Consider the following 25,721-nt stretch of genomic DNA (forward strand, 5'->3'; position numbering starts at 1 on the left):
GGGCTGTGGCTGCAACTCACTATCAGTGCTTTTGACATGATAGTGAGTTGCAGCGCTGAGCATAATCACAGTATGTCCCGAGTTTGACTCCTAACAGCTCAGCCTTGCAGAGAGGAGATCCAGCAATAAAAAAAAAAAAAAAAAAAAAAAAAAACACGAAACAAATAGACATTTCCCGTCCACATCGCAGGGGGGAGGTAGAGGGAGTGAAATCTACAGAACTTTAAAGGCATTTATGCATTTATGGCAAGCAGGGTCTGCGTGAACATTTTCCAGCGGGGGGGGGGGGGGGGGGAATAAGGAGTAGGAAGAAACACTATGAAGATCTTCTAGAGACTACATTTCCCTGCATGCTTTGCTGTCCCTGCACATGCTCAGTACAATGCAAGATGACAGCTGTCAGGAAAGCAGCATGTGAAGTGCAAAGGAGATGATGTGGTCTGTATATCTCTACTCTCTAGGCTACGCAGTTATATTTCCTGCCTGCAGCTTTGCAGTTCCTGGGGAAGTACTTAGTGCCCTGGTGAGTGCAGCTTCACTTAATCTTATTTTGGAGTATATTCCCTTATAGCAGAATTCACTCTAGACAGTCAGTAACGGTCATTTGACAGTCCAAATTCCAGGGTGTGGAAGATCTGTCTTTGGCAATGTCCCTGGTTTTCAGTAGGATTTGTATCAAGAAGAGGCTGGCCACTGGGAGCTAAGCAGACGTGTGGGGCACTGACAATTAGCAGAGATGAGGGTGCACATCTGGCTATGGGAAGTGGGGCTGTCTCACACTGGGGGACCACCTGGCTATTTATACTGTAGAGGGGGCTATACTGGGGAGCGGGGTGATACTGGGCAGGGGGCGATACTGGGGAGGCGGCTTATATGGGGGTCAACCACTTTTTCCTGGTTTCTGAAAGAAAAGTGGGTACCTCGGCCTATATGCGAGTATATACGGTACTTCACCTTGAAGATTTGAAATTACAATGTGCATAAAATGTGCATTGAAGATCTTGTGATTACAATTTGCGTAAAGTAAGAGACTTGAGTAGCAATTCAAATTATCTTGTAAAGCTAGCAAACAGAGAAAGCTGTTCTTTGTCTGTATCAGTGTTTTGTGAAATAGGAAAGGTGGCTATACACTATTCGACTCGGCAGCCGATAGATCATTCAATAATTATCGAATCAGATAAAAATCGGTACCACCAATTGCATAACCAATCGACAATGTGACCAACTTCGAGCTGAAATTGGTCATATGTATTGATCGGACATGCTACAAGATGTCGGGCCATCGTGGTCTATTGGATGCGCAAACGATGAACGCGATGAAGCCACCAAAGCTGTTCTCCCTAGTGTATAAACGTGCCCAGTTTGTGTGCATTTATACATAACCTGCCCTATGTCACCCACCATGCGGTGCACATTCATCTTCCGCTTCCTCCTCTTCCACTTGCGCTACAGACGCCGCAGGCGTACAGCACGTGGCGCGTGTGTAATGACACACGCACTATGTGCTAACTTAAGTAGCACGATTTCCAAAAGATTTTATGCTGAAATCTTTTAAAAAAACTGTATGCAGTGTATGGCCAGGCAATAGATCTAAGATCAGAGAAGGATCTATCTAATGGTCGATCTGGCAGTACATCAGTGATATACGGCCACCTTAAAAGTGCTGCTACCAAACAATGCTTAAACAAAAGAAAAACTTTGGACCTTGCAACTTACTACAGAGCGAGTGGAATTCGAACTGACAATTGCAGACCACAAGTAGAAAAACAAGCAAAAAAATCAAAAGACAATTTTTGCAAGTCCATATTATCTTGCATACTATCAGTACTGTACTTTCATTTAACGGACAAAGCAGATTTTTATTTATTTATTTATTTTTTTACTTCAGGCTGACATCAACTCACCCCCTGCGAAGATGGTTCTGAATGCTTTTATATGCTTCATTAAACATATGCAGGTCCTCCTCTTCCCCAAACAGGATATAAGACTTCAGCAAGTACTCAAAAAAGGAATCCAGACCAGCACCAAGTCCGCTCTGCTTCCCCACCCACTGCCCCGTCTGAATGTCTACAACATTGCCTGCAAGACAGAGAAGAGGTAAGCTGAGACACTGCAGACACTTCCAGGGATAAGGGAAGCTCAGTCTAACCACCCTGCTCACCTAGGAGTCCGGTATTATTGTTGCGCAAACTCCAGAGCGCTTGCACAGCTCGCCGTGCCACCCACTCAAACGTGGAGTCTCCCAGAAGTCGGCTGAGGATGCCAAATTCTACCAGTAGAGAGCCGGCTCCAGCCGTACAAGTCTCATTCAGACTGTCAGGAGGGACTCCCTTCTGCAGGTTCACCTAGAGAGAGAAGATTGGGCAACAGGACACTGCATGAGCCGAACCAATCACATCATCACCAGCAACAAACCGCTGCAGCATTAGTAAGACTTCAAAAATATGCTACAAAAACAGCTAGCCGGCAGTTAAACATATATTCCTGGAAGATCCTAAGATTCATTTTTCTACAAGTGGACCTTTATTGAAAACACAGATCAGCTCTAGACCGTAAGGGTTAATTTTAGTGTACAGTATATTACAGGGCTGTGGAGTCGGAGTAATTTTGGGTGCCTGGGGTCGGGAAAAAACGCACCGACTCCGACTCCTTATGCGTTTAAACTGTAATTAAAGGGACTCCGAGCAGTGCAGAAACTATAGAAGGATGCATATCATTTTAAAGCTCGCTTTCTCCTCTTTTCAATGAAATACAAACTGTCGCCCTACGCCTTTTAGTTTTCGCTATTTTCGTGATTGAAATTGCTGTGACCGTGATTTCGATCGCAAAAATAGAGAACGAAAAGGCGTAGGGCGACGATTTAGGTGTCGTCAGAAAGAGGAGAAAGAGAGCTTTAAAATGATATGCATCTTTCCATAGTTACATTGTATTACACAGGACGACACTTTCCCCAGTGTCAGCAGATCCATTCAGCAGAATGCAGCTGCTGACTTTGGGAAAAAGTCGCCCTGTGTAATACAATGTAACTATGGAAAGATGGATATCATTCTAAAGCTCTCTTTCTCGTCTTTCTGACACCTAAATCGTCGCCCTACGCCTTTTCGTTCTCTATTTTCACGATCAAAATCGCGGTCGTGGCAATTTCAATCGCGAAAATAGCGAAAACTAAAAGGCGTAGGGCGGCGGTTTATATATCATTGGAAAGAGGAGAAAGAGCTTTAAAATGATATGCATCTTTCCATAGTTTCTGCACTGCTCGGAGTCCCTTTAAAATAGAAAATATGATAAAATGTTCCTTTCTCAAATAATAGTCATAAATAATTTATACATACAGTAATAGATGTGCTTCGTCCACAAAAAAGAAACAAATCAAAATTAGTTACTTTTGCTGCTTCAATAAAGCAGTCCCCGTATTTTTAAAGTCAGATATACACATCTGATTGTGACTGTATATATGATGTGTACACAGGAATCTCTTATATATGTAACGGCCAGAACCCGAAGTGTGGCCACTTCGGGTTCTGGCCGGCCAATGTGCGAAGTGGCCGCAGCGCAGCGGCCAATGTAAGAAATGAAATGATGACATTAAGTTACAATGTATTTTACGGCCGTCTCGCTGCGGCCAAATGTATTAGAAGTTGGTTAATTGAATGAAATACAGCCGGCGGCTATGTAATAGATGAAGCCGCCGGCTTTCGCATTGCCTCCTCCCCCCCCTCCCCCCCCGCCTCTCTCCTCTCCCTGCCTCCTATACAATACGGAGCAGCCGGCGGGGACATGCGTGTCCCAGAGAGTCGTTCGGCGTGGCAGAGGAATCCTGCCGTTCCTGCAAAGCGGGTGCTGGCAGAAGCAATGTCCGCAGCCTCCCCGCTCTGCTTCCCCTGCCGCCACGAACGACTCTCCGGGACACGCATGTCCCCGCCGGCTGCTCCGTATTGTATAGGAGGCAGGGAGAGGAGAGAGGCGGGGGGGGGGGGGGGGGGGAGAGGAGGCAATGCGAAAGCCGGCGGCTTCATCTATTACATAGCCGCCGGCTGTATTTCATTCAATTAACCAACTTCTAATAAATTTGGCCGCAGCGAGAGGGCCGTAAAATACATTGTAACTTAATGTCATCATTTCATTTCTTACATTGGCCGCTGCGCTGCGGCCACTTCGCACATTGGCCGGCCAGAACCCGAAGTGGCCACACTTCGGGTTCTGGCCGTAACATATATACTAAATAACATCCATGCTGTAAGTATAAAGCCTGATGCGTAGCCATGTCACTAATAGAGATGGGGAATGAGATGGAAATAATTCTGCGTTGATTCTGATTTTATGCAAATGTATGCACTCTCTTTGCTCATGAAATCAAATAATTTGATATGTGGTTAAAATTTGGTTTGGGGACTACGAATTAAATGGTACCTGAGAAGGATGAAAAGTTTTATACATACCTGGGGCTTCTTCCAGCCCCCTTCAGGCTAATCAGTCCCTCGCTGTCCATCTCCACCACCTGGATCTTCTGCTATGAGTCCTGGTAATTCAGCCAGTCAGCGCAGTCCGGCCGCATGCCGCTTCCACAGCCAGAAGCGTTCTGCACCTGCGCAACAGTGCTGCACAGGTGTAGTATGCTCCCGGCGGCGGAGTGTGTGCATGCGCACTACGCCAGACTGGCTCAAGTACCTGGACTCATAGCAGAAGATCCAGGTGGCAGAGGAGGACAGCAAGGGACTGATTAGCCTGAAGGGGGCTGGAGGGAGCCCCAGGTATGTATAAAACTTTAATTTCATCTGTCTCAGGTTTACTTTGTTACACAGTAGTACTATACTCTACATATGCTCTCCCCACAGAGCTGCAGGGAATGTTGTGCACATTGAACACAGAGGTGTTGTCTATCCCCCATAAACCTGGTTCAGATTGTGCATGAAGAATGCGTAATAGAGGAAGAATCTCCTTATTCCCCTGCAGAGTGCCTGCACATCACTCTTACATGTACCCACAGTTACATTGCTTAGGGCCTGATAGATGTTCTTTGTTCCGGTCTGTACCTTTTACAAGTACTCTTACCAAGGACTAGTTGTAGTCTATGACTAAAGGGAATTAATATGGCAGTCTCCATATCCTTCTCACTTCAGTTGTCTTTTAAAATTCCTAAGCGTTGGCAGTTAAGAGACGAATTTTATGTTACATACTTTCAATCAACAAGATTGTAATATGCAAATTAGAGGAGTCGGAGTCTGAGTCGGTGGAATCCTAAACTGAGGAGTCGGAGGATTTTTGTACAGACTCCACAGCCCTGGTATATTAGAGGTTAGTTTTAGTGTATGTTTGAAAGTGGACATCTTTCATCATAGCCTGTGCTGGAAACAGGTGGTCAAGTATTTCCCAGCTTCTTACATCTAAGGGTAGTAGCGATATTTCTCTGCGATTTGTGCCTTTGCCAAACCACAAATTGTGATCTTTCCCATGTATATCTTCCCTTCCCAAAATGGTTACCGTATTCATTGATAAATGATTTAGTCAGTGTCTGCCCATTTCAAAACCTTTCCTCTTCCTGATTTACATTCTGAAATTTATCACAGGTGGCGACATTCTATCGGACAGGTGCAGCTCTGCGGAATGTTCATTTATAAGAATTCCAAAGCCAGTGAAAACAATGATCGGTCTCCCAATGCTGGGGGAGGAGAATTCCGCTAAGCAACACCCGGAGGGCGCGGCTATATAAACATATAGATATAGGAAGTTTCTGATGCTGAAACCAGGAAATTAATTGCAAAGTGGGTAGCCTGAATAAATTACTGCAATCTACTGTATGTCACTACAGTGCCTCTATAAAAGGGAACCTTAACTGAGAGGCATATGGATGTTTCCTTTTTAAACAATACCAGTTGCCAGGCAGTTCTGTTGATCACTATGGCTGCAGTAGTGGCTGAATCACACACCTGAAACAAGCATGCAGCTAATGCAGTCTGACTTCAGTCAGAGCACCTGATCTGCATGCTTGTTGAGGGGCTGTGGCTAAAAGTATTAGAGACACAGGATCAGCAGGAGAGTCAGGCAACTGGTATTATTTTAAAAGGAAAAATCCTTATCCTTCTCAGTTTAGGTTCCCTTTAAGCTCCAATATTACCAATCCATATAGATCAACCATATCTATAATACGTACCCTTGGGTACGGCATTCCGGTTCTGGTGTTCTCAAAGGCGGGGAGCAGTCTGACGGCAAGGTCATGTGCCATATGAAGGAGTTCATTGTCGTAACCGCTAACTGACATGTTGCCAAAGGGCTGTTTGGAGTCTGTCAGGATAATATGTGCGGAGAGCAGACTACCCAGAATCCTGCAGGGGCACAAGACACGCAGGTCAGATAATGGAGGGATAGCTAAAAACATATTTACATGATTTAATATACAGCCTTATTTTAGATAAAAGGCATAACAACTGAATCCAAAGCGGATTATCTGCTACGTTTACAATTACAGCAAGAACTGCTCTGCCAAAACAAAATCAGATTATTATAAATGTTAAAGTAGCACTTCAGCCATTCAGCTCAGGAAATGTTAGAACCTATATCTGGATTTTACTGCTGTCTGTGACCTTGTTGGGGAGATTGCCCACCAACTACTGGTAGCATCACCAGCAATGTGATGCAAGGGGATCTCTCTAACTTGGACAAAGCAATTAACACTCTAGAAGTGAAAGACAGGAGACAAAGGTGGAAATATAACTGAACAGGGCAATCTAACCCTGTTGATCCATTCCATCACTTCCTGTAATGTTACTGGGGTAAGACAGTCATGTGATCTCCTTAATGGAAAGATGGTCAGCACGGTGGCGTAGTAGTTACCACTCTCGCCTTGCAGCGCTGGGCCCCCGATTGAAATCCCAGCCAGGGCACTATTTGCATGGTGTTTGTATGATTTCCCCATGTCTGTGTGGGTTTCCTCCAGGCACTCCCATTTCCTGAGGGAGTTAAGTGACAAGACAATATACTCTGTGCATCGCTGTGGAAGAGGTTGGCGCTATATAAATATTGAATAATAATAGGCGTTAAGGTGCGTAACCATACAAAATTACTGAGTGCTGTACAGACGTGTTGCTAGACTACTAGAGATGTAGGCGAGCAGCTCTAGAGCTGCTCACCGCGAACAGCGCGCCCTGTACTACTCCCGGGTCGCAATGTCCCGGAGTAGTACGCCTGCCTGTGTCTGCACGCGTCCTTTAGTACACATGCCCTGGCCCAGCGGTGCACGTTGTTGCAATCAGGGACGCGCACCGCCGGGCCAGGGCATGCAAACTAAAGGACACGTGCAGACACTGGCAGGCGTACTACTCCAGGACATTGTGACCCGGAAGTATTACAGGGCCAGAATGCCCATAGAGATTCGCTGGCGAGCTGTCCGTTAGCATCTCTATAGACTGCAGCAGCGGTTACCAAACTTTTTGGGATGAGGGCACCCTTGGTGGCTTTAAAATTTTCTCAAGGCACCCCTCGGCAAAAACAAGAACCGAAATGCCGTTATGACCCTTATCAGGTGACAACCCACTCCAAGTAGCTAGTGATGCATATTAGGCACCATGATTCCTCTCATGTTCAACTTCAACCATGGTTGTGGGGACTAAAGGTTAACTAGCAGGTAATGCAGCCACACTATATATCAATGTGCGGTTGCATCACCTGATGGTATTGCATAAAGGATCAGGATGCATGCCGAGACACCCCTGAAAGGTAGAATTTGAGAACCCATGGACTACAGGGTAGTGTTCTGTTGCTATGGAGGGGGGAGGAAGGACATTGGTGCAGTGCACAACCAAAGCAGTTTTGAGCTTTCTGGGTAAATAAGAAAACAATGGGCTCAGATCATGGCTGCTGTAGATGCTGGACCGGCCGCTGCAGCCAAAAGCCACCTAGTGTGCATATGAGGCTTTTAGATCAGGAAAACAATCGATATCTGATATAACACACACACAAACACACACACACACACACACACACACACACACACACACACACACACACACACACACACACACACACACACACAATGAACTAACACATGTGGAAGTATAGTACATAACCAAAAGGTGTGAAACAACAAAAAACATGTCATATTCTAGGTTCTTCAAAGTAGCCACCTTTTGCTTTGATTACTGCTTTGCACACTCTTGGCATTCTCTTGATGAGCTTCAAAAGGTAGTCACCTGAAATAGTCTTCCAACAGTCTTGAAGGAGTTCCCAGAGATGCTTGGCACTTGTTGGCCCTTTTGCCTTCACTCTGCGGTCCAGCTCACCCCAAACCATCTTAAGTTCAGGTCTGGTGACTGTGGAGGCCAGGTCATCTGGCGCAGCATCCCATCACTCTCCTTCCTGGTTAAATAGCCCTTACACAGCATGGAGGTGTGTTTGGGGTCATTGTCCTGTTGAAAAATAAATGATGGTCCAACTAAACGCAAACCGGATGGAATAGCATGCCACTGCAAGATGCTGTGGTAGCCATGCTGGTTCAGTATGCCTTCAATTTTGAATAAATCCCCAATAGTGTCAACAGCAAAGCACCCCCACACCATCACACCTCCTTCTCCATGCTTCACAGTGGGAACCAGGCATGTAGAGACCATCCGTTCACCTTTTCTGCATCGCACAAAGACATGGTGGTTGGAACCAAAAATCTCAAATTTGGACTCATCAGACCAAAGCACAAATTTCCACTGGTCTAATGTCCATTCCTTGTGTTCTTTAGCCCAAACAAGTCTCTTCTGCTTGTTGCCTGTCCTTAGCAGTGGTTTCCAAGCAGATATTCTACCATGAAGGCCTGATTCACACAGTCTCCTCTTAACAGTTGTTCTACAGATGTGTCTGCTGCTAGAACTCTGTGTGGCATTGACCTGGTCTCTAATCTGAGCTGCTGTTAACCTGCTATTTCTGAGGCTGGTGACTCGGATGAACTTATCCTCCACAGCAGAGGTGACTCTTGGTCTTCCTTTCCTGGGGCGGTCCACATGTGAGCCAGTTTCTTTGTAGCGTTTGATGGTTTTTGAGACTGCACTTGGGGACACTTTCAAAGTTTTCCCAATTTTTCTGACTGACTGACCTTCATTTCTTAAAGTAATGATGGCCACTTGTTTTTCTTTATTTAGCTGCTTTTGTCTTGCCATATTACAGTCTATTCAGTAGGACTATCTGCCGTGTATCCACCTGACTTCTCCACAACGCAACTGATTGTCCCAACCCAATTTACAGTGGAGGAAATAATTATTTGACCCCTCACTGATTTTGTAAGGTTGTCCAATGACAAAGAAATGAAAAGTCTCAGAACAGTATCATTTCAATGGTAGGTTTATTTTAACAGTGGCAGATAGCACATCAAAAGGAAAAATAACCTTAAATAAAAGATAGCAACTGATTTGCATTTCATTGAGTGAAATAAGTTTTTGAACCCCTACCAACCATTAAGGGCTCGTTTCCACTAGTGCGGTGCGAATCCCTGGGATTCCACCGCTGGCAAAATCGCATGCGGATGCGATTCCGCGTGCGGTTTTTGCCGCGAATTCGCATGCGATTTCGCATAGGCAGGGTCTATGCGAATTTAACCATGTCACTGCCTGACTCAATTTGTATTACTTTTCATGCGAATTCGCGGCAAAAAACGCACGTGCGTTTTCCCTATTAAATACATGGGCTGCGATTCGCCTGCATTCCTCACGCAGGCGAATTCTGCAGGCCCTACCGTGCAGAAAAATCCTGCACAGAAAAAACGCACAAAAACAATGACAAGTGGAAACAGTCCCATCCACTTTCATTGCCTATGCGAATTCGCATGCCGGGCACGCATGCGAATTCGCCCTAGTGGAAACGGGCCCTAAGAGTTCTGGCTCCCACAGAGTGGTTAGACACTTCTACTCAATTAGTCACCCTCATTAAGGACACCTGTCTTAACTAGTCACCTGTATAAAAGACACCTGTCCACAGAATCAATCAATCAAGCAGACTCCAAACTCTCCAACATGGGAAAGACCAAAGAGCTGTCAAAGGATGTCAGAGACAAAATTGTAGACCTGCACAAGGCTGGAATGGGCTACAAAACCATTAGCAAGAAGCTGGGAGAGAAGGTGACAACTGTTGGTGCGATTCTTCGAAAATGGAAGGAGCACAAAATGACCATCAATCGACCTCGCTCTGGGGCTCCACGCAAGATCTCACCTCGTGGGGTGTCAATGGTTCTGAGAAAGGTGAAAAAGCATCCTAGAACTATACGGGAGGAGTTAGTGAATGACCTCAAATTAGCAGGGACCACAGTCACCAAGAAAACCATTGGAAACCCATTACACCGCAATAGATTAAAATCCTGCAGGGCTCGCAAGGTCCCCCTGCTCAAGAAGGCACATGTGCAGGCCCGTCTGAAGTTTGCCAATGAACACCTGAATGATTCTGTGAGTGACTGGGAGAAGGTGCTGTGGTCTGATGAGACCAAAATAGAGCTCTTTGGCATTAATTCAACTCGCTGTGTTTGGAGGAAGAAAAATGCTGCCTATGACCCCCAAAACACCGTCCCCACCGTCAAGCATGGGGGTGGAAACATTTTGCTTTGGGGGTGTTTTTCTGCTAAGGGCACAGGACAACTTAAATCGCATTAATAGGAAAATGGACGGAGCCATGTATCGTGAAATCCTGAACGACAACCTCCTTCCCTCTGCCAGGAAACTGAAAATGGGTCGTGGATGGGTGTTCCAGCACGACAATGACCCAAAACATACAGCAAAGGCAACAAAGGAGTGGCTCAAGAAGAAGCACATTAAGGTCATGGAGTGGCCTAGTCAGTCTCCGGACCTTAATCCAATAGAAAACCTATGGAGGGAGCTCAAGCTCAGAGTTGCACAGAGACAGCCTCGAAACCTTAGGGATTTAGAGATGATCTGCAAAGAGGAGTGGACCAACATTCCTCCTAAAATGTGTGCAAACTTGGTCATCAATTACAAGAAACGTTTGACCTCTGTGCTTGCAAACAAGGGTTTTTCCACTAAGTATTAAGTCATTTATTGTTAGAGGGTTCAAAAACTTATTTCACTCAATGAAATGCAAATAAGTTGCTATCTTTTATTTAAGGTTATTTTTTCGATTTTCCTTTTGATGTGCTATCTGCCACTGTTAAAATAAACCTACCATTGAAATGATACTGTTCTGAGACTTTTCATTTCTTTGTCATTGGACAAACTTACAAAATCAGTGAGGGGTCAAATAATTATTTCCTCCACTGTATAAGGCAAGAAATCCCACTTATTAAACCTGACAGGGCACACCTGTGAAGTGAAAACCATTTCAGGTGACTACCTCTTGAAGCTCATCAAGAGAATGCAAAGAGTGTGCAAAGCACTAATGAAAGCAAAAGGTGGCTACTTTGAAGAAGCTAGAATATGACTTTTTCAGTTGGTTCACACTTTTTGGTTATGTACTATACTTCCACATGTGTTAATTCACAGTTTGGATGCCTTCAGTGTGAATCTACAATGTTCATAGTCGTGAAAATAAAGAAAACTTTTGAATGAGAAGGTGTGTCCAAACTTTTGGTCTGTATATACATACACACACACAAATGTTAGCTCAGTGCCTAGTACAATGACACTGTATGTACACAATTCTCCTTTTAATGTAACATTCACATTAGCAATGTGGTGCTATTCCCAATGCAGCAACACACCAGAATGTAGAAAACAGACATTTTTCTCCTGTGCTGCATTGCAGTGTGACAATGCACAACAGCACTAAAGGAGTTACTCTGCAACGTCCTTGTATCTGGCAGAACTTCACAGCACAGCCAAATGAGGCACAAGGTAACCTCAAACTGCTGTTATACAACACAGGTCACTTGCTATGAGATTTACATTTGCATTTCTAGTCTTTACATATCAGTCAAACACTGTGGGAAGCAATCTAATTTCAGTCATATTACCGTATAGTTGCCTCAAACACCTGCACTGTGGAATCCTTGTCAAAGGTCACTGTGTCTATCACCAACCGAACAGCTTTCTGAAACTCTGTGACGTTTCCCATTACCTGCGAAGATTAATACAGATTTCACCAATTCAGTTTAATAAAGTTTGCTGCAATCCACTACTCTAAGCTCCTGAAGGACTCTGTACCTTCCAAAATCTAAATCTTCCTGGAATAACAGTGCTGCCGTAGATCTCTGTTCCTTCCACTACCTCATTTTCTTGTCCAAATACGCCTCATGCTGCTGGAGGACTCACCTCCTTCCACTGTCCACCACTAGCAGAGGCCACTGAAGTTAGGGGACACTAGTACATACTTTACATTTCCATCATTAACAACTAGGAATATTTTGGCTAAGTAAAAATAGTGTGGAGTGTAGGTAGCTTTACTCTCCTCTCCAATATACTCTGTGTTGCTGAAGAACTCCACCTCTACTGCAATCTTTAGCTGGCCCTAAATACACATTTTCACCTTAAAGAAAACCTGAACTGAAAATTAAAAGTCAAAATAAGCATACACAAGTCATACTTACCTTCCATGTAGTCTACTCCTCAGTGTCTTTTTCCTCTCCCGCGTCCTTTTTGTTCACTGTGAGCAAGGGAATTTTCCGTCCTCCATTTTCAAAATGGCCATTACCCATAACAGCTTTCTGGTCAGCACACAGTTAAACTGTAACATCGCCCACTTCAGCCATAGGGAAGCATAGACGTTACCTGGTACATCAGTTTTCCTCTCAGCTATAACTGACAGCAACTGATATTTTACTAATAGCAACTGATATATTTCAGATCTGACAAAATATTGTCAGAACTGGAAGGGATTATTGTCAGAAGACAATGGTGAGCTTCTGAGAGGAACGGATGGCAAGATAACTATGCAATGTTCATTTTTCTAGTTACCTCGTGTTTATTTTAAATATTTTTACTCAGTACATGTTCTCTTTAAAGAACAACTGAAGTAAGAATATGGAGGCTGCCATATTAATTTCCCTTTAACCACTAGCTAACCGCTCCATGCCAATAGGCGTGAACGCGGCGGCAGCCCCAGGACCACTTCACGGCGATTGGTGTGAACGGCCTTCTATGGGGCTGGCAGCAGATCGCTCCACCTTTAGTCTCTCAGACGGTGAAACTTAGGCTGTACAGTGCAGCGATCTAAGGCAGCAATGTACTGGGGACAGCCGTGTAACACGGCTGTCCCTCCGGGACACAGGAGAGCAATCAGCTCTCATAGGCTGAAGCCTATGGCAGCCGATAGCCGTCATTAGCTGACTGGAGGGAGGGAGGGAGGGAGTCAGAGAAAAATAAATAAATAGCAGAATTTATTAACCTCCTCAGCGGTATGCCCGACACTGTGTCGGGCATACCGCCAGCTGACCCCAGGAGTCCCCCAGTATAATTTTTTTGAGATCCCATGGCAGTAATAGCTTCAGCTTGCACTAGGCTAGCTAGTAGTAGTGGCAGGCATCCCCCCCCCCCCCCGATTACTTTTGATCCCCCCGATTGCCCGCTAAATACATTACCTAGCCTGGATCCAGCGATCGCACAGCCTCCCTGCAAGTCTCCGGTTCTCTCTATGGGAAGGATCGGGTCTGCGCATGAAACCATGACGTTGCCGACATAATGTTCGATCCTGCCCATAGAGAAGATCGCTGGCTACAGGCTAGGTAATGTATTTAGCGGGCGATCGGGGGGGGGGGGGGGGATTAAAAGTAAATCGGGGGATGCCAGCCACCACTACTAGCTAGCCTAGTGCTAGCTGAAGCTATTACAGCCATGGGATCTCTAAACATTATACTGGGGGACTCTCGGCTGCAAACCCTCCTGAGCGGCGTACCACTCAGGGAGGTTAAAAAAAATTAACACTGGGGGAGCAACCAGACCCCACCAACAATGAGCTCTGTTGGTGGGGAGAAAAGGAGGGGGGGTTACTTGTGTGCTGAGTTGTGCGGCCCTGCAGCGAGGCCTTAAAGCTCCAGTGGCCTATTTACAGAAAAATGGCCTGGTCTTTAACACTGCGGTCCTCACGTGGTTAAACAATACCAGTTGCCTGCCTGCCCTGTTGATCTGTTTGGCTGCAGTAGTGTCTGAATCACACCAAAAGCAAGCATGCAGCTAATCTTGTCAGATCTGATAATGATGTCAGAAACACCTCATCTGCTGCATGCTTGTTCGGGGGCTTTGGCTAAAAGTATTAGAGGCAGAGGATTGGCAGGCTAGCCAGGCAACTGTCATTGCTCAAAAGGAAATATGGCAGCTTCAGGTGTCCAAACCAAATGTGCAGAAAATCGATTGCCCTCAATATGCTCAACTGATTAAATTGCCCAAAATCAATTGAATGTTGATCAAGCAAAAGTCGAGTGGACATGTGGGAAGATCATGAGTGGAGGAATGACAGCTGCCCTCTTGATAGCACAGCACACAATTCCTTGGTAGATAGTCACACAGCATGCCCATACAACCATTATGCCTACACTTTCAGCCAAAATAATCCTAGACAAAAATTCCAGGTGATAGCTACTAAGCATGTGTGCAAGGCATCTATCTCCTCTCCTGATATATTGCAAGCTATTGGAGAAATATGTCATTTTCTCTAACTCTCCACTCTCAAACCACTTTGGTTGTTTTTATCTGTTAAACTCTGTGCACGTTTGTAATTCGGTCCTCCTAAAAAGCAAAAAAAGTCCAGGCTAAACCTCATCAAACTCCACAAATAGTAGTGCTGTAGTCAAGCACACAGGAAATAATGCAGAGATGACAAAGCTTTTGCCAAGACTTAAGTGGCCCATACATTGGTTGATTTCAGCCTTCAATCGATTGCCGATCGTTTTGATCTGACAGGATGGAAAATCTAGATCAATCTGCTGCAGGCAGCAGATCGATGACCCATAGAGTTGCATTGGATCTAATGGTGGGAATACACAGGTCGATTTTGCAGCTCGATTCCGCGCCCAATCGTTTTCCGAGCTCAATTCTCTTATCTTTTGCTTGTTTTTCTTATCTTTTATCATTGTATCTCGTTCAGAATTGAGCGCGGAAACGATCGGGCAGGAGATCGGACGTGTCAGAAATTATCAATTGAGCCATCTAAATGGCTCTAAATCGACCTGTGTATTCCCAGCATAATGATGCAATAATGCATTTAGATTGCCTTTCAATAGCTTTCCAATAGATTTCATTCTGAAATCTATTGGAAATCTGTTCCTAGTGTGTGGCACACATCAGATAGATTCCTGTCAGATTCAACTTGACAGGCATCTGACAGAAATCTATCTGATGGTCAAATCTGTTGCAAATCTATCAATGTATGGCCACAGAACTTTAGTTAAACTTATGGGATCTGATTGGCTGCTTCACCCACTGGACAAATTCTTGAAACTCAAGCAGTGATCTCCCTCTGCCTCAGACTCCAGCTTTCATCCTGGCTAGCTTACCAATTTCTATGGCATAATTTAAAATAAAATACAGGAGAACATGCTTAAGAAAAAAAAAAAAAAAAAAAAGTATTGACACATTCGGTCTCCGCTCATTTTCATTATGTGCATGCAAAAAGAAAAAAAAATCAGATTGCTATCCTATCGTATTAAAGAAAGGGTTCCTGTGCATTGGCATGTATCTAACAGGGATAGAACTATTGAAATAGAAACAAGATGGATATTAAGGATAGATACAATGCACCCAAGAGGTCTTAATGCAGAATAAGTTGAACTGTTTCATAACTAATAGCTGATAGAGTAGGTTTAATTGTGTATATCCAGTTTCATTTGTATGTAATTAGTATGCTATTTGTTTGTTGGTGTTTAAAATGCAAAATGATGTTTAAACACTAGATGGCAAACTGCCTTTTGTGAATGTGAAATCATGCAACGCCCTCTGTGAACAGGTAAGCGCATGGAAATGAGGAGGCAGATAGAGGTGTGACTAAAAAAGGTATACAAGCCGAGTCTGTGCACGGCTGCGCTCATTAGCCATTACCCCTTGATAAATTCCACTTGGATGAACCCGGGTGAGAAGACTTTAACAAGCCATGGGAGCCACTTGGTCTGTGCGGACAGGTTATAGGGGATCACGCATGCATGCTGTGAGTCAGAGGCTAGGGTCCTCTTTACACCCGCACGCTTAGCTGTATTCATCTTCGCAGGGCATACTGTGATTTAAGAGGAGTATATGGTTTTACAATAAACTTTTAAACGAAGAGCAATGCACCATTTGAGCATTTTTTTTTTTTGGCATGATGAAGAAGCACCAGCCGTTCACTGCTCAGTCTCTCAGGGCCCTTTCACACTGGTGGTGTTCGCACTGCTATCGCAACCTAATAAAAGTCTGTAGGGAAGTTCATACTTCCCACCTTGCGGTACGCTGCACCGGAAGTGCCCAATTTAACACTAGTGCAGAACTACGCTACTGCACGGTTCCTGCGGCGATCTGCATCCGTCCAGAAGTCATGTTAGTCTATGGCGACGCAGGGTTCTTTAACCACGTTGGCTTTGCCACGTCATGGCGTGGAAGCGTATTTTTACAATACGTTTCCCTGCACTTCCACATATTCGAAGCAGGAAGTGACTTGCAAGCGCACATCACTTCTCGCTTGCCCGAATGCCAGAAAGGGGATACTGTGTACTAACGCAGTATTCCCTGAAGGCCTGTTTCTGGCGTTGCGATGCGGTGTGTTGGGCACGAAGCACCACATCACTAATGCCAGTTTGCAGTGTGAAACTAGCCTCACCGATCTTGACCAAAAAGGCTTTGGATTTGAACATGACCTGTGAGGGCTTACAATCTGGTGAGTGACACTTTGTGTGGGGTGAGGTGATGGCACCTATGGGGTCCTGGATTTAAGCAATACAAGCGACATTTATCTGTTCTGGAATTTAAAATAAAATAAAAGCCAGAAGCAGGATTGGAAGCCTCACCTGCTAGGAAGAGCCAACAAGCATGACAACATAAGTGTTATGGCTGCATCATGTTTTAAAGTGGACCTGAACGCTTGTACAGGACAGAAGAAAAACAGAGAAATGCGCCCTGTATGTATTTAGAGAGTTTAACCTAATTTCCCCTTCATCTTTGACTAATCACAACTGTAATTTGACATCTCAGCAATCTTGGCTTATTTGTAAACACAGGATTTTAACCCTGTGTCTGTTTCCATGAAAGCAGGAAGTAGACATACTGCAGATTTAAATCAGCTGTAACAAATGTTTTTTCTTTAAATGTTATCATGCTGTTGATTATCTTTTAGAGCTGAGAGGAAGTTATGAGTTCATGTCAGTTTTACATATTTACAAACCAAAAAAAAAAAAAAAAAAAAAGTATGATAGTGTCCAAAACATGTTACAACTTGCGTGATAAATTCCCTTAAAACTCCCTTGTAGCCTCTGTGATGTAAGGCTAAGAAGAGAGCCAGATGGTTGCATCTACACTGCATGTGACTGGCTGGGTGACCTGACACGCAGGCTAATAATAGGCTGTGAAGATTTCAGTCTCAGTTTCATGGCTGTAGAATGGGCCCACTGGGAAATGAGCACCTGTTTTCTCACACTGTGAGACTGGCACACCTGCAGCTTCCCCAGAGACGGAAGTCCACGTGGCAGAATGCAGCTCATAATAACAGTTTTCTGTAACCTGCTTCCAACAGACAAGATTTAAAGGGCACCTGAACTGACAAATATAAAAAACGACCTATGCCAACATGTGCAATATGGGGTGCTTATACGTACCTGTCCATCGCATTTGATGGGATCCCCTCCCTTGTGCCTGCTCGTGGCTCCAACTGTTGCCAGTCACACTGAGCCAAATGGTCTCCCTGAAATTTTGTGCTCCCATTTGATAACACAGCATCCCTGGCCTGGAGTGGTCTGACCCTGGCTGCTGTGCCTAGCTGAGTGGGAGTTGGATATTACAAGGAGCATGGAGTGGACAGAGCATGTGCCGCTCATCACTGTATGGAGGTCAGAGCGGGGTAACGGAGGGGAACCCATACAAAACTGATGCACATTTTTATAGGACCACTGGAGCCAAAAAAAAGCAAGCAGTTGAATTCTGACAGAACTAACAGGTTTTGGACTAGTCATCTCTACAAGGGGGATTCTCCGGGGGTTTTTATGTTTTCAAGAGTATTTCATGAACAGCCGTTGTTAGGTCTGACTGCCAAAATAGTAAAATGCCAGCCTCCCTTCTTGCTTGCACACTATTTTGGCAGTTAACAACTGCCGTTCAGGAAATGCTTTTGAAAACAAAGAAAACTGTGAGAATCTCCCATGAGGAGAGGACCAGTCCAAAACCTGTCAGTTATTTCACATTTGAACTGCTTACATAAGTCTAACAACCCTAAAAGCTCACGGATAGAGCCAAAGATGATAGGTTCCACTGAACTGATTCGGCACCTTTATCACGCTGAAATTAAAGTGGACCTGAATGCACCCTGTATGTATTTAAAGAGTTTAGCCTGTCTAATTCCCCCTCATCTGTAAATTATTCACAAGTTGTAATTTGATTCCACAGCTGTGTCAGCTGACTGCCACAGCAGAGAGGCTGATCTGAAAGCACATGATATTAACAATAACAGGAAGTAGACACACTGCAGAGTTATTGCAGGATTTGTATCAGCTGTAAACAAAGAAATGTTCTTTAAAGGTTAGTATGCTGTTGCTTATCTTTTAGAGCAGAGAGATGGTTCTGGGTTCAGGTCCGCTTTACCAAGCCAAAATGTGTAATTTTGTCATAGGCCACTGGGAGGCACATGTGGTCCTGAGCTAATATTCTCAGCAGTGTTGGGAGTTCAATACACTTGAATGCATTGCTCTCAGCGCTGGGAAGACTACAGCGATAAAAGATGATTTACCTTCTGTGTGAAGAACTTATACTATGTGTGAATCCCCTGCATGCACATCATCCTTTCCTCCCACGTACATGCTCCAACTCCATGTGCATCCCCAACTGTGTACACCTACCTATTATCTGGGCACAGCCCTCCATGTGACAACCCTTCACCTGCCATGTGCAGCACCACTTCTTGCGAAGGCTGTGCACCACACACACTAATGCTCTGTAAACCACCTTTTGGGTGCACCCCCACCTTACTGTGCAGGAGTCATACACAAAAAGGAGCTGCTCGGTGGGCGGGAACTGCAAGTACAGGTAGGTTTGGATGATAGCTCCGAGAAGGCCACACATACTTTATCAATCTATCATATATCCTTAAAGAGAACCCGAGGTGGGTTTGAAGAATATTATCTGCATACAGAGGCTGGATCTGCCTATACAGCCCAGCCTCTGTTGCTATCCCAAACCCCACTAAGGTCCCCCTGCACTCTGCAATCCCTCATAAATCACAGCCACGCTGCTGACAAACAGCTTGTCAGAGCTGGCTGTGTTTATCTCTATAGTGTCAGTCTGCTGCTCTCCCCGCCTCCTGCAGAACTCCGGTCCCCGCCTGCATCCCTTCCCCCCCTGCTGATTGGAGGGAAGGAACGGGGGCAGGGACCGGAGCTATGCAGGAGGCGGGGGAGCATCTGAGACTGACACTACAGATGTAAACACAGCCTCACAGCACGGCTGTGATTTATGAGGGATTGCAGAGTGCAGGGGGACCTTAGTGGGGTTTGGGATAGCAACAGAGGCTGGGCTGTATAGGAAGATCCAGCCTCTGTATGCAGATAACATTCTTTAAAACACACCTCGGGTTCTCTTTAATGCTGGGCATACACGGAGAGTTTCTTGTTATCAATCGAGCCGCTGATGGCTCGATTGATAATATCCGACGTGTCCGATCACCGCGGCGAATCGATTCCGCGCTCGATCCCGGCGGGCGGACAATGCAAAAAAAAACGCTGATAAGGAAGTGCCTGCAGTGACGAGCGGAAATCGATCCGGGCGGCCACAGGGACGAGACGGCATCGAGCCGCCGGCTCGATTCCGGCGCATTATCTAACCGTGTATTCCCAGCATAACTATCCCTCTTTTGAAGAAACAGTCCCTCTTTGGGAACTCAAACATTTTGTCCCTCTTTCAAGACTGATGTACAGATCTGCATTGATACATGTATTTTTCTACAAAAAAATATGTTTAACTGACTCTAAACTACTTTATTCCCATCGATTAAATAAAATTTTTATTTTTTCAATTTCAAAATGAAACAAAAATTAATAATTATAGAAGGGACTGGTCTGGTTTCATTGATAAAACGACATCCTTTGATTCAAAATTTTTTGGGATATGCACAGCGAGGGGTGTGTCAGGGGCGTGTCTTAAAGTGTCCCTATTTCTTATCTCAAAAAGTTGGGGGCTGTGTCTATCCTCTGATGTAATAACATGATAGTCACTCAGTTATTGAATCTCTAGATATCTCCTCTCCCTCCATTAGCAAATGAAACAAGGATTCTCTGGAACCATAAACCTGGTATTCAGAAAGAGCAGATACATGTCTGTGTAGCTTTCAGGCCTGGAACCCACTGCAATCAGCAAACGCAACCGCTAGAGTTTTGTCTGAGCGGTTTGCAAGCGGATTCATGCGAGTTTTCGGTCGCGTTTTGCAGCATTGTATTTTTTGCTCAGCGGTTGCGTAGCATTTTGCGTTTTTATCCTGATTGGTCCTGTGAATGATTTTTCATTTTGTTAGTGTGCTGAACCGCAAAACTCTAGCAAAACTGCTCAGTTTAGGTTTTGCTTTGCGTTTCCGCTAGCGTTTCAATACTTTACATTGAAGCGCTAACGCTCCCAAAATCCTGTACGTCCTGCGTTTGCGTTTCTGGGAAACGCAAACGCTCCTGTGGAAGTTGCCCCATCCATTAACATTAGCCCAGCGTTTTGGCAAAGTGCTAGCGTATCGCAGCGCTGCCAAAACGCTGCCAAAAGCGCTCCTGTGGGTTCCAGCCCTCACAGAGGAAAGGCAGGTCAATAAACTCTCCAGTGGGGGGGCAAGAAAAGCAATAAAACGCTGACATATGTTCTTCCTCTTCCTTTATGTCCCACAACGCTCCATCCTAATAAGATCACATAACTGTAAACTATAGAAGATTATTACAGAGCAGAGGTTGAACAGTGTTAAGTGGCAGAGCTGGAAGCACACAGCAGAGGCTCTAGGTCAGGATAACATTACTGGATTACTGCTCAGGTAGAGGGACACAGGCAGGCGTTGTGCTGCGATTGCTCACAGACCTGGGATTACAGTAACAGAGGAAAGCACAGACAGTAGCTGGTAACTCACCGCCAAGGTGTCCAGAGAATCGATCAGGGTGAGAGAATAGTTCCCAAGGACATCATTGATGTTAAGATTTGAACTGAAACAACACAGTCACAGGGATTAACAGAGCCTGAAGGCAAAGAGAACCCAGCAGGACTCCATCAGCACAGTCAACAGATTTATTTGTTAAAAAGCACTACAACGTCACGCCCTAGCTCAATCTTTCATTTTTAAAGCATATTCTAGTACATTTGCAAGAATCAAAAATACGTTAGGTATTGTGCGCCGTTTACAATAGAATGCTGAAAGTACCCCTGTGGCTTCTAGCAGGCTGCATCTAGTAGCTCCTTCTCCTGAACAGAGCAGATCACCTGGCCAAGCAAAACTCCTCCCATTGCACACTTTATGACCAGCACTGCAGCCATAGATCAACAGTTCCCAAATGCGCAGTGTGTAATAAAGCATTTAAAGGAAACCTGAAGTGAGATGGATATGGAGGGTTGCAATATGTATTTCCTATTAAGCAATACCAGTTGCCTGGCTATCCTGCTGATCCTCTACCTCTAATACTTTTAGCCATAGACTCTGAACAAGCATGCAGTATATCAGGCATTTCTGATATTTTTGTAAAATCTGACAAGACTAGCTGCATGCTTGTTTCTGGTGTGATTCAAACAAGTAGCAGGGCTGCCAGGAAACTGGTATTGTTTGGTTCGCTTCAGGTTCCCTTAAACTCTTCCCACATCCTCCCCAGTGACTTCACAGAAGCCATGTGCACCTCTCATCAGTCTGTTTTACCTGCAATAAGAAACCATTTCTCTATGTCCGTTGATAAAAACACACTGTAGAGTGTGCTTTATTATACACGGAGCATGAATGTATAGTGAGACTGCAGAGCTGTATGTGCAGTCCTGGCCCAAAAGAGTTAAATCTTTTAGCAGCACAGTAGAGGCAGTCAGTGCCAACTCCGTGATCAAAAGGAAAGACTGAGTGGTCTCCTCTCCCAGTGCCTCCCTGACAACCTAATGTGATGATAGAAAAGGGGGAGGAGTTTAGACATCCCACAGATTGCTATTTAGTCTGGCCAAGCTGCATCTGACATTTAAACAGGAAGTCAGACGGTAATTTGGTAAAAGAAAAAAAAATCATAATGCAAAAATGGTTTATGTACAGTGTTCAGCTTTTTTTATTTTTAAACTGAGGTTTAAAAAAAAAAAAAAAACACAACGCCTCAACTGAGAGCAGCCTAGAACTCTCAAAATAAGAGGTTTAACCACTTTATCCACCACTGCAGTATATCTACGTCCTCTGTGACTTCATCTAAGCCACGAGTCAGTAGATATACGTCTTGTAGCGGAAGCAGTGCTGTGCAGGATTGGGCTTGCTCCTGTGCACATTTCTGGCACTATCTGATGCAGCACTAATTGGTGAATAGGAATATAGGTTTCCTGAGCTAATGAGATTGATTTTTACCAGTAAAAATACTTTTATTTTCTCAGTTCATAGTGAAAAATAAACTTTGTAGCATTATTTCAGAATCAAATATGTTCACCATAAATTGTGACAGGAACATAATCTAAGTTTTGTGATAAGCGGTAACAATAGCCAAACAAAAATTTGTGTTTTTTTATCCACAGTAGCACTTTTTATTTTTAAACTGGAATTGGTAAAACTGAGAAATAATGTGTTTTTTCTATTTTTTTTCCTTGGTTTCCCATTAAAATTCATGGAAAACAAAATTGCTCGAGGGAAAAAAAATGGCATACAATGAAAGCCTAGTTTGTCTTGGGAAAAAAAAAAAAAACAATATATATTTCATTTCTGTGTCATAAGTAGGGATAAAGTTATTTCTGATTAAATAAGGACATAGCTAAACTGTCAAAACTGCACTGGTCCATAAGTGGGAAACAAGGTCTGGCTGTAAAATGGTTAAAGAAAAGCAAGAGATAAATGGGGATTGCCAGTTGCTGGCTGAGCCAGGAATGATCACGCAAGGACAACACTCTCAGTGTGGCAACTTCTGTGAAAATTTATTAGATTCAAGTACCTTCCATATAAACGCATAACCACATGGTGACAGGAAGGAAGAAACAGGAAAGAAGAAACAGGAGAGGGAGAGGTAGAGAGAGAGAGAGAGAGAAAGAGAGAACAGCAAAACATGAATGAATGCACAGTCATGTAAAATGCCATCTTGTGGCCACTTCGATACATTACACTTGGTTCAATTCAAGCACGAATGTTGTTACACTAGAGAAAGGGGATTCGATAATTTGGGGAGGGGGGAGGGAGGGCTGCTCTTCAATAACCAGTAAGGCCTTGTTCACACTATACGCATCGGCGTACGTATTTTGGCAAAGTGTATAGTGTGTGACACGCAGGAACATCAGATGAACATAGACCGCACTGTCTGATGTTCAGACTACATGAGCTATTGCACTGCTGCAAGCAGTTTTTGGAAAAGCGCTGATCTATTCAATGTTGTGAATAAGATCAGCAACGCATGGCAGCGCAGTTGGAGTGTGATCACGGGTGTTGCGTTCCGATCGCATGGCCGTCTGCGCTGAGAAGTGTGAATGAGGCCTTACTCCCATGGACTGAACAAAGAGGGCTGCACATACACACTGAAGGATGATAGCCTGGGAGTTTGTGCCTTGAAAGAGAAGTCAACCTCCATATACACTGTCCTGAAAGACCATTTAAATTTGGGGAAAACACTAACACAATATATGAAGTCTACAATGGGCAAGCGACCCATGGAAAACATACTGGGGGGGGGGGGGGGGGGGTTAAACTAGTGTTCTCCCCACGCTCTTTTAATCGGGTGCTCCACCCTGCTAAATTTGGTGAGCACCTGGCTGTCATCGGCTCGCCTCCTCATCCTCCTCCTATGCTGTAAGCAGAGTTGCACCAGCCCTGAATTTCCCCGTTGCACCCCACCCGGCTAGTTTTTCGAGCCACCCGGCTGGAAAAAAATTCTGGGGAGAGCAGTGTACTATAATTTAAATATCAGCACACACACACACAAAGGAAAAAAGAAAAACGATTTTGCATTTTTCTCAAGAGGTAAATTAATAGAAATTTGGCATATACATGCCAAAGCAACAGCTACAAAGAGAATCCCCAGGCTGCGGTACCTCATGTCTGTAGGGGACTGTCACCATCTGTCGCCTGTAATCAGGGTTTCAGTATCAGATTCAGGAAAGAGGTAAATGTGAAAAGGGCAACTGAAAGTATTGAAGAGAACATAAACAACTTAGTTAGGTACACTGGCAGAAAATATAAGAGCAGCTAGTGCATGTCCAGGCTGGTGTAAGGTGATCCTTAGTAAACACTACCACAGTACAATTGTTCTTAGGTGCAAACTTCAAGGCCACCATCCTATTAACTAGCAAGATTCTGCCCTGGAACAAGCATGCATGATCTGGGTTCCAGAGCAACTTCTCATGTAGGAAAAATCCACAGAGAGGAGATTTTTCAATCAAAAAACTATGTACTATATTTTTCGGACCACAAGACATATTGGGGGGGGTGTCAGTGTGTCTTATGGTCCGAATAACACTATTTGGATCAGCACAGAGTATCCAGAGGCTTTCCTCTCCTTAAGGTGCGTACACACATGCGACTATAGTCGTTTGAAACGATCGTTCCCCGATCCTTTCAAACGACGATCGTTTGAAAAAAAGCAGCCAACGACCATGAAGTCTAACGACGGACGAGCTAGATCGTTCAAAACGAATGATCTAGCTTGGCGGATTTTTCCCAACGGCGATCGTTTGCAAAAGTAGTACATCGTTGGAAACGATCGTTCGTACTAGGCTTGACATGCGCATTTCACTATTTCTCCATGGAACTTTTCATTTTTATGCGCAGGCGCAATAGTTACTTTTATGTGATGTAACGTTCGTTCTAACGATCTGATCGTCACACACCTTTTAAAACTAACTTTACTTAGGTCGTTCTTTCATCAATTAAAAGTTAGTTCGTCGTCGACAACGAACGATCGTTGTCGCATGTGTGTACGTAGCTTTAGGCATATATGTGTTTCTGAACCTAATCTTCTCTTTAATAGAATAACTGGGACAGATTTGAAAGCTAACAGTTTTCTCAATACAAAAACGGTGATTGATGGACGTGCGATCAAAGCGTTCACTCAATTATCAAATGATACAGTGGCGCCAGATGAGTAAAATTTTACTAAAAAGTTTAAAAAGTATTTGGGTGGTGGTGGTAAACCAGCCACACTCAAAAACAGACATGGTGCTGTTGATTGTAGATGCAATAATTTATTCGCATACTCCTAAACAATATCTGCAACGCGTTTCACGGGCAACATCCCGCTTCATCAGGCAATAAAATGACAGGAGTATCACACAGCATAGAGTCCAGTACAAACTTGGCACCTCAACAGCACCGTGTCTGTTTTTGAGTGCGGCTGGTTTACCACCACCACCCAAATACTTTTTAAACTTTTTAGTAAAATTTTACTCTTCTGGCGCCTCTGTATCATCTTATAGCAATCCATCCACCACTGGTGGAAGGGTGAAAACCCCTTTTTTCCTCTATCTACA

At 44.3% G+C, this 25,721-nt stretch overlaps 1 protein-coding gene across 1 annotated transcript in view; it reads right to left on the reverse strand.

Annotated features, from left to right (window-relative positions):
- The window catches only part of EDEM1 (ER degradation enhancing alpha-mannosidase like protein 1), a 56,078-nt gene that overhangs the window by 14,791 nt on the left and 15,566 nt on the right, over window positions 1-25,721 (reverse strand). Inside the window, exons 2-6 of the mRNA XM_068253111.1 lie at window positions 21,178-21,250; window positions 11,933-12,036; window positions 6,152-6,323; window positions 2,162-2,345; window positions 1,905-2,079 (exon numbers count right to left, since the gene is read on the reverse strand). Of these exons, the coding sequence (XP_068109212.1) occupies window positions 1,905-2,079; window positions 2,162-2,345; window positions 6,152-6,323; window positions 11,933-12,036; window positions 21,178-21,250 (708 nt within the window). The remainder of the gene's footprint in view (window positions 1-1,904; window positions 2,080-2,161; window positions 2,346-6,151; window positions 6,324-11,932; window positions 12,037-21,177; window positions 21,251-25,721) is intronic.

Source organism: Hyperolius riggenbachi, chromosome 9 (genome assembly GCF_040937935.1).
Source record: "Hyperolius riggenbachi isolate aHypRig1 chromosome 9, aHypRig1.pri, whole genome shotgun sequence".
NCBI lineage: Eukaryota > Metazoa > Chordata > Amphibia > Anura > Hyperoliidae > Hyperolius > Hyperolius riggenbachi.